Below are 13,244 nucleotides of genomic sequence, written 5' to 3' on the forward strand. Positions count from 1 at the left end.
CCTCTTCCCTCCCACCTCCTGCCTCTTTTTTATCTGTGGAAAAGATGGGTCAGATGGGAAGGTGTAAGAAATCTCTGTAGGCATGAAAAAGAACGAACTTTTTTCCAGGCTGTATATCTATATATATAGTCACCTGGGAGAATGTGTGTTATTCTTGGATTTTTTCTCTACTGAGACAATCAGTTCAATGTAACTGCGAGGGTGGGTATTGCTACATACATGGCTGTGTATCAACCTACTCCCATAAATGCCATGGGTTAGATAAACCAAAATCTCATTAGCTGATAAAACAGTAAAATGGATAGTTATTTATTCTATCTGGCAAAGGGATAAGGGACTGTGGTCCATGGTCTATGCTGATGACTACCACATCAGCTGGGATGCTGCTGTGGAGGGCAAACTCCTCCAGAGCACTGTGTCTGCAAGGAGCTCTATCAAAGAGGGTAATGGGGCAAGGTTTTTCCTGCTATTGCTACAGGTTGAATGATTGGTCAAAGTTTCACATTTGTTGCCTAAACTGAAATAAAGTTTTCCCCACTGCTGCACCAGCATGGCATGGGATTAGGCCTCTTCCCAGAAGCTGTGGAAAGTAATTGTCCTGCTCTGCTCTGCTCTGCACTGGGGCAGCCTCATCTTGACTCCAGTGTGCAGTTTTGGGTGCCATAATATAAGGTATAAAGCCATTAGGGAGGGTGTAAAGGAGGATCATGAAGATGGTGAAAGGCCTTAAGGGGAAGCCATATGAGGATTGTCTCAGGCCACTTAGTCTGAAGGAGACTGAGGGGAGACCTCACTGCAGTTACAACTTCCTTGTGAGGGGAAGAGGAGGGGCAGGCTGACCTCTTCTCTGTCGCTGGTCACAGTGACAGGACCCAAGGGAATGGCCTGAAGTTGTGTCAGGGGAGGTTTAGGTTGGCTATCAGAAGAAGGTTCTTCACCCAGAAGGCGGCTGGACACTGGAGCAGGCTCCCCAGGGAAGTGGTCACAGCACAGACAGAAAGATTTGGACAGTGGTCTCAGGTACATGCTATGACTCGGGGGGTGGCCTTTGCAGGACCGGGAGTTGGACTTGATGATCCTGATGGGTCCCTCCCTAGTCATGATTCCGTGGGACATGGGCTGACCCTGGGGCCAGGCCCTGTGTGCTGGGGCAGTGTGTGCTGGGGCTGGGGCAGTGTGTGCTGGGGCTGGGGCAGTGTGTGCTGGGGCAGTGTGTGCTGGGGCTGGGGCAGTGTGTGCTGGGGCAGTGTGTGCTGGGGCTGGGGCAGTGTGTGCTGGGGCTGGGGCAGTGTGTGCTGGGGATGGGCAGTGTGTGCTGGGGCTGGGGCAGTGTGTGCTGGGGAGGGCAGTGTGTGCTGGGGCAGTGTGTGCTGGGGATGGGGCAGTGTGTGCTGGGCATGGGGCAGTGTGTGCTGGGGCAGTGGCACAACTCCCACCAGGGGGCGCCCTCTGCCGCGCAGGTCCGCTTGGGGCCCGGTGTGGCGGGGGCGGTGCCCGGGGGGCGGGACGGGCGCTGAGCCGACCGAGCCGAGCCGAGCCGAGCCGAGCCGAGCCGAGCCGAGCCGAGCCGAGCCGAGCCGAGCCGAGCCGACTGTATGCAAGGGACCCAAGCCAGGCTATCGAGTTCTTTTCCCGGTCCTCAGGCGAGGAAGGCACCTGGAGGGGCGGCAGGGGCGCCCAGAGGGGTTGGAGGTAAGCCGGGGGGGGCTGCGATGGGTCATGCGAGAGGTTGAGGTCGGTCTCCCCGCCTACAAACGCGGGACGCGTTTGCGGCACGGCAGCCACTCGCCCGCTCGCCACCTCCCGCCATGCTCAGTCCAAGCGGAGGTGACAGCCCTGCCCGCCTCTTCTGATCCCGGGGGGACTGTCGTGTCGGGGGCTTGGCCGGTGCCCGCCCCGCTCCCTCAGCAGGCGCTGGCGGGGGGCGGAACTGCCCCTGCTCCGGCCGGAACGGCAGGTGGTGGACGCTGCTGGGCAGGACGGGACGGTGCTGGCGAGCGCGCTTCGCTACGAGCAGAAGCGACTGAGCTGCAGCCGCACTAAGGTGCACTTTCCCTAATGCTCGTCTTTCCCTTCTTTCCCCAGCTCCCCCCACCCCCGCTTTTTTTTTTTTTTTCTTGTTTATTTGTTCGTTTCCCTTTTCCCCATCCCATCTCTCAGAGGTAGGTTGCTGCGTGCTTCCTCCAGCGCTTCAGGAGCCGGCTCGGTGCTGCCCGGGAGCCGCGGGCTCCCTGACCTGTTGCCCTCGGGGGGTGCCCGAGCGCAGGAGGGCCGGGCCGGGTCGGGGGCAGAGCTCCTTGGTGCCTCTCTGCACCGTGCTCTGTCTGGCGCAGGGAGGCGACGTCCGGAGCCCTGCGTGCCGGTCCTGTTGTGACCGTGTTGAGCAAAGGGATGGAAGACTCAGCCGGGAGCTTGTCGTCTTCTGTGGCAAACGTTGGCACATAGCCTATTAAAAATGGCAATTTTGCTGCACTTTTTTTAATGCTGTGGGCGAAATTAGTGTTTTAAGAAACGTGCCATGCAGCTGATCTGCCAGGTCTGTTAGTTGTGGAGACGCAGGCTCAAGGTGCTGGTTATTGCTTTTAGTTCGCAAGATCGCTCAAGGATAAATGGTTTGTGTTTAACTCCTTGCTCCCTAGTGGAGCACGGTATTTGAAATCCCTGCAAGTCCTTGCAATCACAGTGTGACAGCCTGACAGCCGGCCTCTCAGAGGCTGACCCAGGGTTTGTTGTGGAGAAATGAGTAATTGCCGGTGCAAGGACTCGCACGCCCTAGAGGTACCTGCTGCTGGCTTAAAGAACTGCAGTGCAAGTGCAGACGGAGGCTCCTGGAGAGACCTGCTTGAAGCTGATTGACCCTGCAGATCATCTTCTGGCAAGAGTGCTTCCAACTGGCGTTTTAAGATGTAGAAGCCTCCTGTCTCCCATTTGATGGCTAAATCAGCCTGCTTGGGGACTGGTTGTGAACATTTTTCATAAATATTTTGATTGAATTGCTGTATGATTGTCAAAAGGATAAAGATGTTGGGGGATCCTTCCCACCCTTGCATAAATCTCAGCAATTTCTTCAATAGGCATCAAGATTGCTTCTGTTCTCCAAGCCTTTTAGCTGTATTTTACATGAAGATATAGTTTGTATTAAATGAGGGATACTTGTGAGACAATATTCTGGACATACCTGACTAGAGAATTTATGGGCTGGTTGCACTGTAGTAGGCAGAGGGATGCCTGTTTCCCTCTTTTCTACAGCAAAGCATATTATTCAAAATGGGCAAATTTCTGAGTGGACCAGTGATTGTGACAATTATTCTTCCCTGCTCTATGGGGCACAGAAAAGACCGTTCCTGGAACACAAAAAACTCCAAAAAGCTAAAAAATCCAAACACAACAAAACAAACAAACAAAAAACCGCAATACACCAGAATGAGGAAACTGGTGGTTTTTAAACAGACATCTGAAAGAGGGCTGTAGGGTAGAAAGAAAAGGAGCACAAGGTAGGGTACAGTCAAGCAATACTGAATTCCAGAAAGTGTTAAAGAGAAAAGGAGGTGGGTGCAGAATGGCAGGATGTTTCTTGGCATCCAGCCTCTTGCAATGATGATTTTATGCAGTTTGCTGTTGTGTTGGTGTAGTATCTGATGCTGCTTAGAATGCATTAGTGAGTGATGTGAGACTTGGGACTGGACCAGATCACTTCAGTTTCTTTGCTGATGTTTCTCTCCAGAAAAATATTCTTTATTAACTGCCAGCAAAGCACTTGGCATCGTTAGGCCCCTTGTGTTTTGGAACAGAAACTGAGAGAAAGAGAGAGGTCCTACTGCCCTGGGAACAAGGATTACAGAGTCATTTGGAATAGCAGTTGTTTAAAAACGTTACAGGACAAACATGGTACTTGTCTTTGTTTAGTCTTTATCACTAGTTAGGTAAACTGAGATTTCAGATGGAATTTGTTTTAAAAAAACACAATGTTATTTTCATTCTTCTGTTTTAGGGTATTATCTCAGGATTGATATGATTGATGCTTCAGTACCTTTGACAGATAGATGAGCCTCTTCTGAGCCAGGGACTTAGGCAAGAACTGTCCAGAAAAGATGGTATAACTGGAATTTCAAGCTCAGTACTGTAGAAGTAAATTTATTTTTAGAGAAACTATACTGCGGTAATCCACTATGGTGTTCTGGTGATGGATTGTTAGTGTATTAGTATATTAAAGGAGAAATACTTACAAAGGAACTGCAGTTAAGGCTGAAAGTCAGTTATACATGGAGTAACTGAGAGGTTCTTTTGAAGGCATTTGGACCAGACAAGAAAAGCAGAGGAGGTTCTGCTCACTGTTCTTGTTACCCAGTCTTGCTGCCACACTCCCCTTTCTCTTTTGTGCTGGTTCTCATATGCAGTGGGTGTTCTTCTCTGATTTTAAATCTTCACCTTTTAACAAAACTGTGGATTTTGTTTGGGTATTTTGGGTAATTTTCTATTGGTCTGATGGGCTCAGGAAGCAGTTGAACAAGTATTAAAGCAGGACAAGGATGTGAGACTGGAAAGAGGGCAAGGGAGGAAGAAAGGATGTAAAACTGGGTCATTCTGTCTTGCGAACCATCACTGTTGCTTGATTTACCCTGGAAATAAAAGGGGGCTCAGCCTCATGAAGTAGCTTAATAGGAACACATTTTTCAAGAGCAGGGGCTCTTTGACCAAGAGTTTCTAAAAGCTATTTGATCTAGGAAATCTCTCATCAGTTTTAATTAAGACATGTGTTGCTTCTGCTTTTGAGGGCATTTGCTTACCACACCAATACAATAAAATAAATTTTTTTTTACTTTTTATTTTGAAGATTCAAAATGCCCTTATGCTGACAAAAGGTGTAGGTTTTTAATCTAGAGAGACTTTAGTAATTCTGTGGATAGTAGCATACAGTATATTCAGGTGGTTGATAGTAGATAACCACTTCTGTCTTAAAAATAACATTCTTTCAGCTGTAGTGAACATTAGTTTTGTATTTTGTATTTTTGTTTTTTTAATTTAGCACTTACTAGCATTCGGGTAATATAGAAAAAAAAAAAGCCTCTCTAAAGTTGAAAGCAAATTCTAACAGATAGAAGAGTGCAGTCTCTGAATCAGCAACTGGAAAGGGTTCTGAGCAGGTGTTTAAACTAGCTTAATGTGCTCTGATACGAGGCCTTGACTTGGGTGGTTCTTCCAGGGTACTGAAACTGGGAAAGTGTGACTGGGGCTAATTTCTTGCCCTTTGGTTATTCATTCCTTATTTCAGCTTTCCGTCAGAAATTGGCAGAATTGCAGTTTATCTTTTCCAGCTCACAGCTGACTGTATTTCAAAGTAATCCAATCTTTCATTGATCAGTACAATATTGTACAAATGCTAGCAGTGGTCATTTCAGATGCTGTTTCTCTGCAGAATATGAGCGTTCACTTTTTCTTCTTTTAACTAGGAAAAAAAAATCAAGAGGATCTTGAAATGTAGTAATTTTTTTAAAGAAATTTTAGAGTGGCTTTGGAATTATTACTAATTCTGAGAATCATAGAATACTATTTTCACTTTCCCATTTTAGTGTCTCTCACCCTCTCCTTTGTTCTTGTACCCACTGGCATAATAACACAGTGCTTGATTAAGACAGACATTTCAGTGATGTCTGTTCATGGATATATCAAAGCCAATACACTAAGAAAACCTCAACAAACAGAGGTGGTTTTGTTTCTTTTGGTCTCCAGTTACAGCAGTGATAAAAAGTTACAGAAAGTTTAGTTTTAAGAGTTGTATGTAACAACAGTAGTCTAGAATTTTTCATTTTCTTTATTGAAGTAAAGAAAAAAAAGTCAAGACTTAGTTATGTGACTTCAAATAGTAGAAGACCATATTCAGTTCCAGCAAATGCAAGTCTTTCCACAGGAAAGAAAAAGTGGGGAAAGTTGCATATTGTTTCCTCAAGAGGGTTAAGACTGAATTCCAGGTGAAGAAATGTGAAAATAGTGTTGGTTACAGTTATTTCTTTTTTCTTCTACAATAGTTAACTTTAACTTATAAAAGCAGAGATTTTTTTACAGAGAGCTAGCATAGGCAGAGACTGACTAATAAAGTTGGGAATGTTGTATTATCTATGCACCAAACTGCTCTTATGTTCCCTATACAACTAGTTAAGAACTGAGCTCTTCCGCTGGTGATTGAAAGCAGAATTACATTCAGGAGTCTGAAACCCATTCTTTCCTCCCTGTCTCCATATAGCAGGAACATGTGAGAGGGGAGTGGGTGGGCCTGATCTAACTAGCCCAATGTCTAATTTGGATGCCTAAAATTAAGTAGTTGTAAATACCCTATTGTTGCATTCCTGGAATAAGGAATTATACCAATCCATTACAATAGCTGCACACAGAGTAAGTTTTCCTTTTTTTTTTCTTTTTTTTTTTTTCTTTAGAGTGGGGAGGGATTTTTGGGTACATATTTTACTTGAATAAAGGAAAGGAAGGCAACCCGAGTTACAGTCCAGCCCTCAAACTTCTTAGCAAAATGTTGAGATTCTGTCCTCAGGTAATGGTAACAGTACATTAATTTTTTTGGTCAAAACATTCGCGTTTTCTTCCCAAGTTCCAGAAGTCATGGGCATGTTTTAACTCTTTTCTTCTTACATTCAAATTTGACACATTCCATTTATGATAAAAATATATGAGTAATGAGATACACTGGAAGTTGTATGAAATCTGAGGTGGGAAAAATCCATATCAGAAGTCATCCAGTTTTCTAATGTATAGGGAGTGATACAGAGACCACAGCGTATTCAAGATGTCTTCAGTAACAGTTAAATTGATGAAGATGATAACTTGAAGTACTGTTTGGTTCTGTCTGAATGAAGGAAAGGAATATGGGAGAGGGATGGAAGAAGTTTGTTAATATCTGTGTTCATACAATAGTTCTTTTCAGATTAATTTTGTCTGATTATGAACTTGAAGCACATTGAATACATGGATATTTTACATAGTGTTATGAGTCGACATGTCCTGAAAATCTATACTGTAGTTATTCAATATGAGGTATAGAAAGCTATATATAAATCTCTCTCTATATATAAGATTATCACGTATATTATATAGATATAAATATATCTCCATAGGCTATGAAGATAATTATATATAAATATATATATAAAAAATAAAGATCAAAGCTAGTAATTGACTTTTCTTGTTTGGGAGGACTACCTGTCATTGTTTTTTGAATTTAAAGATGTCTTGATCATCTTAAATTCTCATCTGTTTTGTAATTTAAGATCTTCATAATGTATAAGACTACAGGAAGGTTTGTCTTCCATATGCATGTCTGTATCTTACACTTTTTTCCTGAGTTAGTGAAGTAATGCAAAAATAAAATCTATGCATTAATGTAAATTTTTCAGGTTGTAAAACAACTGTTATTTTATGCTGAAAAATCACAAAGCCTTTTTATAAATAGGTTAATAGTGCAAAGAGACAATACAGGAGCAATATCCACTTGTATTTTTAAAGACCTTCTAGAGAAGCAGTGATATCAAATGCCCTTTCATTTGAGTATTCTGCATGTTTAACTTAGAGCACAGAATGTTTTTTGAAAACAAACCCCAACTGTCAATTTGAAAATTATTAAAATGTGGAAATGAGAAACCTATCAAGAAGGGGGGAAAATACTGTATTATTAAAAAGAAACAAAACGTAGAAAATATTACCTCTTTACGGAGTTTTTTTTTCCAGAGACTGTCAAAAATTATATTACTTGTTCTCAATTCCATTTGAACTGCTTCCCAGGAGCAATGGCTGTATTGCTTATCTCTTAGGAAATTGGTGATTCTTTGAAAGTAATTTTTTATGCTGTATGTTGAGCTTTTTTGGATCCATATTTGAAAACTGCTTGCTTTTGATTGTTCTTCTGACAAACATGTCTCCAGTTCTTCAATTTGATGATGAATTCCATTTTGGAAGTTCTCAATCTTGCTTGTATTCCAAACATCAATAGGCAGGTTTTTACTAAATAGTTGGAAGATCTGTTGAAGGAACTCATAGGTGATCCTTATAATATTCGTCTGTGTGACCTTGGTAATCTCCATGGGGAATCTGAAATCAGTTGTTTCTCTGAGACATTGCTGAGGAAAATAGCCACCCATTTTCCACAGAAAGTTCATGATATGGTAGTTCACTTTGTTTCCTTGGAAAAGACAAACTGAACGTGAGATTTTGATATACAATGCCAGTATAATGCAAATTTGCAGTAAACTTCTCTGAACCACGATGGTCATGCTGATGAAGCAGTCAGGACTATTTTCCTTTCCTTTTTGCAGATCTGTAAGCTTTCAGTTTCTTGGTTGTCTTGTCTTGCTCACATGCTTCTCTTTCACATCTCTGAATTTATTTCATGTGTACTACATGCTGGGTATTACTCACTGTGTGGGAGTTGCTCTTTCTAACAACTGTGGTCCTGCCAAAGTTTACTGTTTATTTCAGTTTCACACAATTACAAAGGTTTTGCTCATTTCTGCTTTGACTGTATTTAATTGAAGAATTAGTAAATCAATCAGTCTAGTGATTCAGAGGATATTGGCAGATTAGCAGATTAGAATGTGGTGAGAGCATCTCATCTTCTTTCATTTTTACTAGAATAGGCAATCCTGCTTGAGAAATTTTACCTCTATGCCTAAGTTGGCAAAGACAGTGAAAAATAATCACATTCCTGGCTAACAGATACGTGATCAAAGCAAGAATGTAATTTTATTGATTTAAGAAAAAATATATTTTTAGTAGAATTAATTGTTTTGTTTGAACAATGGCTTATATTTTATTAGCAAAATAACCTTGTTATTCACAAAAGCATTGACTAACGAGGGTGATATATTGCTATGACTATGTTGACAAAAAAAAAGAAATATATACAACTCTTAAGACAGGTGCCTTTTTCTCCAGACTGTCTGATAGTTCACTTTTCAGAGCAGCTTTGTTCTACTCCATCACTTGATGCATTAGCCTCAGTTTTTAGATCCATTAAGGAGAGCATGCTTTTACATAAAAAAGAGGAATTTCTTGCATTTCAGAGTAAGAAAACTCTTGTTCTGAGGCCTCCTCCTTTTGTCCCAAAGTGGGTTCTTTCAGCTGTTGTGTGAGAGAGTCTGGTTCTGCTTATCCACTGAAATGCAAAAGAAATAATCTTTAAAATCTAAACCAGTCAAATAAGTACTTGTCCACAGTTATTTGGTTTATTGTTCTTAAATCCTGTTCCTTCTCACTCTTGTTCCTTTGAGGTCTGGGTCATTAGTAAACAGATTTGAGCCTTCTATGTCTTTTCCTGTGAGATATTTAGAGCTTTCTGACTCAAGCATTTAACTTGCATAATAAATCTCATCCTACAAAGGACAGGGACATTCTGGAATATAGAAACTTATGAGTCAGTTTAGTGTCTCCCATTGGCCACTCCCTGAGTTGCAGGAATGGCCATAAAGCTGCCCCCAAAATCGATGCTGTAACTTTACTTAGTCATTACAGATAGTTTTTACTATCTGTAATATATAAAAAAGATATGAATATAAAAAAATACTGAATATATCAAAACCTCATTGCTTCTCTGGTTTTACTGGAACTAGAGGGTCTCCTGGGGATTCCTTGATATTTTCCTCTGGTCCCCTCATTCACTGTAAAAAATTCTCCAGCATCATAATGTTTCCATCTTTTCAATAACCCTTGCTGCCTACAAGTTTCACATTGATTCAGGCCGAGAGTGTGTGTGTGTGTGTGTGTGTGTGTTTGTGCAGGGATGTAGGGGCCTTTCAGGCCCCAAGCCCTCTGCTTGTTTCTGTCACCTTTGTAATGCCAGTCTCTTTTCTTTCCACAGCAACATCTAGCCTAAGTATGCCCCCAGTTAGGGTAACCTAACTGTTATATTAACAGTTTCCAAAAGCTAATACATTCCTGCAAGATTCTCTCAGTACAAACCAATAGGTCACTTCCAATTAAAAAATTATGAAATATAGAAAAGGACATCTATAAAACCTGCCAGTCACCTGTTGCTTATTTTAAAGATGCCTATATCACTAGTTGATTATTTCCCTGAGTCTGGCCAGCAACAGGGCTAAAACCCTTACTTCCCATAGGCTCTTTATTTTGATCCATATTCTCTTCCTCCATCCCTACTCCCATGTTATGTGGTGTGAATAGACCATATAATGCACATCATCTGCCTCATCTCCTCTGCAACACATCTTTGCCTTTTTCTCTTCTTATTAGTACATTACATCAGCATATCTCCTCCCAACATACACTCTTTCTGAATCCAATGTCATAGAAGTATCAACATAGACCAAAACTGATCCCAGTTACCAAGTCAGCAGCAAAACACCAACTCCGAAATAAAACTGCAAAAATCCATTTTCCCCATTCTCCAATTTATAAGGTGTCCACCACTGCTTACAATATGTATTCATTTTATCTTTACGCATTGTATCTTCCCCAGCTTACCCCAGTTTTTCTAAGTAAAACCCTAAGAGCTACAGGGTGGGATTGCAGACTAGTTAGCCAATACTCAGTTGCCCAATTCCTTTATACTTAGGTCCAGACCTCGAATGCAAATGATTTTTTATTCTCTGTTCCAACTCCTTGTTGTCAGAGAAAGGAAGAGCACTCTCTCCCATCATGCAGTTTTGTGTCTAACAATTTTAAAGCCTAGTCATGCATTTATTTCCCAGTTTTGATCCCCTGTTGTTAGTTACACGTTGCTCTGACCTTGTGTCAGCAAAGATAGGAGGACACCTCCCCTCTTTCATGCACTGATTTTGTTGTGTACATTGACAGTCACTGTTCCCAAACTCTCCTTACCCAATTTACACAGAGCTTGAAGTTTTCAACTGCCCACCCCACTGGTCAACCCAGGCCTGGTTGCACTGATCAGTTACAACAAAATGAAATTTGATGCTCACCAGTCCAGAAATTCTGACCACTTTTGCCCTTGCTCAAATGCCTCTGGAGTGTTTCACCTTTGAGTTGCTTACCACCTTGATGCTGGAGAGGATTTGATGAAGTCTTCAAACAAACTGGTCCAAATCCTATCTGATTTGATTCTCCTTTGGTGGCAGAAGCAAGATGATCCAGGCAAGGTTAGCTTTATAGCTCCCATTTGGGTCACCAAGATTGTTGTCTCAAAATTGATTCTTTCACCTATTAATGCATGCACTGAGCTGAGGTATTTGATTTATTTAAAGTTCTGCACAGAAAGGGATGATGGGTGGCAAGCCCACAAACCCAGCGCACAGACTATCAAAACTTTTCACTGTTTCTACATTTTAGCAAACAAAGACTCTAATGTTCATTTGTTACAAGTTACACAAGTCTGTTACTAATTAGTATTCTGTCTTCTTTTGGTTAAATTGTTCCCTTGCTTCTTAGTCTGCTTACTCCGTCTTCCTCGTTTTTTGAGTTAACAGGTTTCTTGAGTCTGTGGTCATTACTTTCCCTTGCTAGAATTACCCTTTACCCAGTTGAACTGCTGGCTTTTTTATTTCTTTATCTTGGGAGTTCTGCCGAATGACCTTGTCATCTATAACTTCTGCATTCTTTGTGTCCAGTCTCAGTGGTGCATCCTTCTCCCCCAGCTCTGCTAATCTCCTGCTAGGTCTGTGATCATTGAAGCATGGCAAGCCCTAAATCTTAACAAGACTATTATATGGGCAAGTAATTCATCTCTCTAATACCTGGACATCATTCCCATGAAAACAAGGTCTCAGGGAGACTGAATTCAGTTGTGTTGGCAGCAAAATGTCATATCTTCAGGACTATTCCAGCTGGTGTAATGCTGAAATTTTTCCCTGATGTACTTCTCTGACTATCAGGTCTTTGGGCCAGGTTGTCGTAGGACTGCAGGTAGCCACTACTGGATGAATTATAAGTGTCTGAATCAATCTGAGCCTTTGATAATGACAGTTCTAAGAAAGTGCCACATAAGCACTGTGGCTTGAAATTGGAGCGCTTGGTTGGTTCCTGAAAATGCATTATCAAAGTGCCATGTTTCTATGTATCACTGACTTCCTCTAGTGTGGTACCAGCCTTTTGAACTGGCCCTGTAATCACAATGTAGGTGGTCACTGGTGGTTGAAAAGGAAGACTGAGCTGAACATTAAGATAAGCAAAAATTCCTAAGTATTTAGCAGGCAGATTTGCCTTTCTTCTTGTGGGAATCTTTATGGATTTCTAATTCTAAAAGCTAACCAAAGTGATTTACCTTTGTGTTATTCAGTCTGCATAATTACAGGAATTTTTGAAAAAAGAATATGGGAAATATATAAGCTCAGAAATACTTGATGTTGTCCTGATTTTGTCTGGGTTGGGGCTAGTGTTTTCTTATTGCATGCTGTGTTTTAGATTCAGCAGGAGGATAATGATGGTAAAACACTAATCACTTGCCTGTTGCCATCACGACTGTTGTTTTCTGTGCTCTGCCAATGAGCAAATGCACAAGAAGCTGGAAGGGAGCCCAGCCAGGACAGCTGACCTGAACTGGTCAAAGGGATCTTCCACACCACAGAACATCATGCCCGGTGTATAAACTGATGGGAGTTGTGCAGGAGCTGCAGATCTGTTGCTGGCCAGTGGGTTATGAGCAATTGTATTGTGCATCACTTTCCTTTTTTGGGTTTTATTCCTCTTTATCACTGTTTTTGTTGTTGTTGTTGTTTATCGTTTTGATGATGAATACAGCATTTTCCGTCACTTATTAAACTGTTCTTATTTAAACCTTTGTGTTTTACCTTTCTTTCAGATTTTCCTTCCCACTGGGGATGGGGGAGGAGTGAGCGAGTGGCTGTGTGGTTTTTGGTTGCCAGCTGGGGTTAAACCATGACAGACGCAAGCAGTGAAGGAATTCCACAATGTCTTGAGATAAGAAAGTATTTTGTTAAAGGAAAAACCTTTTATAGTCTCACGGAGTGAAAGATTGCTATGGATAAGCAGTTTCTTTAGCAAACCAGTGAATGACTTCAGCAGTTACACACTAGTATACTAGTAATATAGGAACTCTCCCACGATTAGTCTTTTTTTGTTTCTGCTGTGCTAAGGTTGTAGTTATATTGTGGTATTGCTGCAAATTATCTATACGCAGAGGTCTTCAGAGAAGTTAATTTATTAATTAAATTTGTGGTAGGGATGGCTTTGTGTTTGAAAGACTGGACAGAGAATCAGGAGGGTTGTGGTAGGTTTAGTGTGTTGATTTGCCACAGATGTCTTTTTAA

At 41.8% G+C, this 13,244-nt stretch overlaps 1 protein-coding gene across 1 annotated transcript in view; it reads left to right on the forward strand.

The window, feature by feature from the left end:
* Positions 1-346: 346 nt before the first annotated feature.
* Positions 347-13,244, forward strand: part of MOB3B (MOB kinase activator 3B) — a 91,732-nt gene continuing 78,834 nt past the window's right edge. The window contains exons 1-2 of the mRNA XM_088156992.1: positions 347-443; positions 1,461-1,692. Coding sequence (XP_088013118.1) covers positions 347-443; positions 1,461-1,692 — 329 coding nt within the window. The remainder of the gene's footprint in view (positions 444-1,460; positions 1,693-13,244) is intronic.

This window comes from Sturnus vulgaris, chromosome Z (assembly GCF_052056855.1).
Source record: "Sturnus vulgaris isolate bStuVul1 chromosome Z, bStuVul1.hap1, whole genome shotgun sequence".
Classification (NCBI taxonomy): Eukaryota; Metazoa; Chordata; class Aves; order Passeriformes; family Sturnidae; genus Sturnus; species Sturnus vulgaris.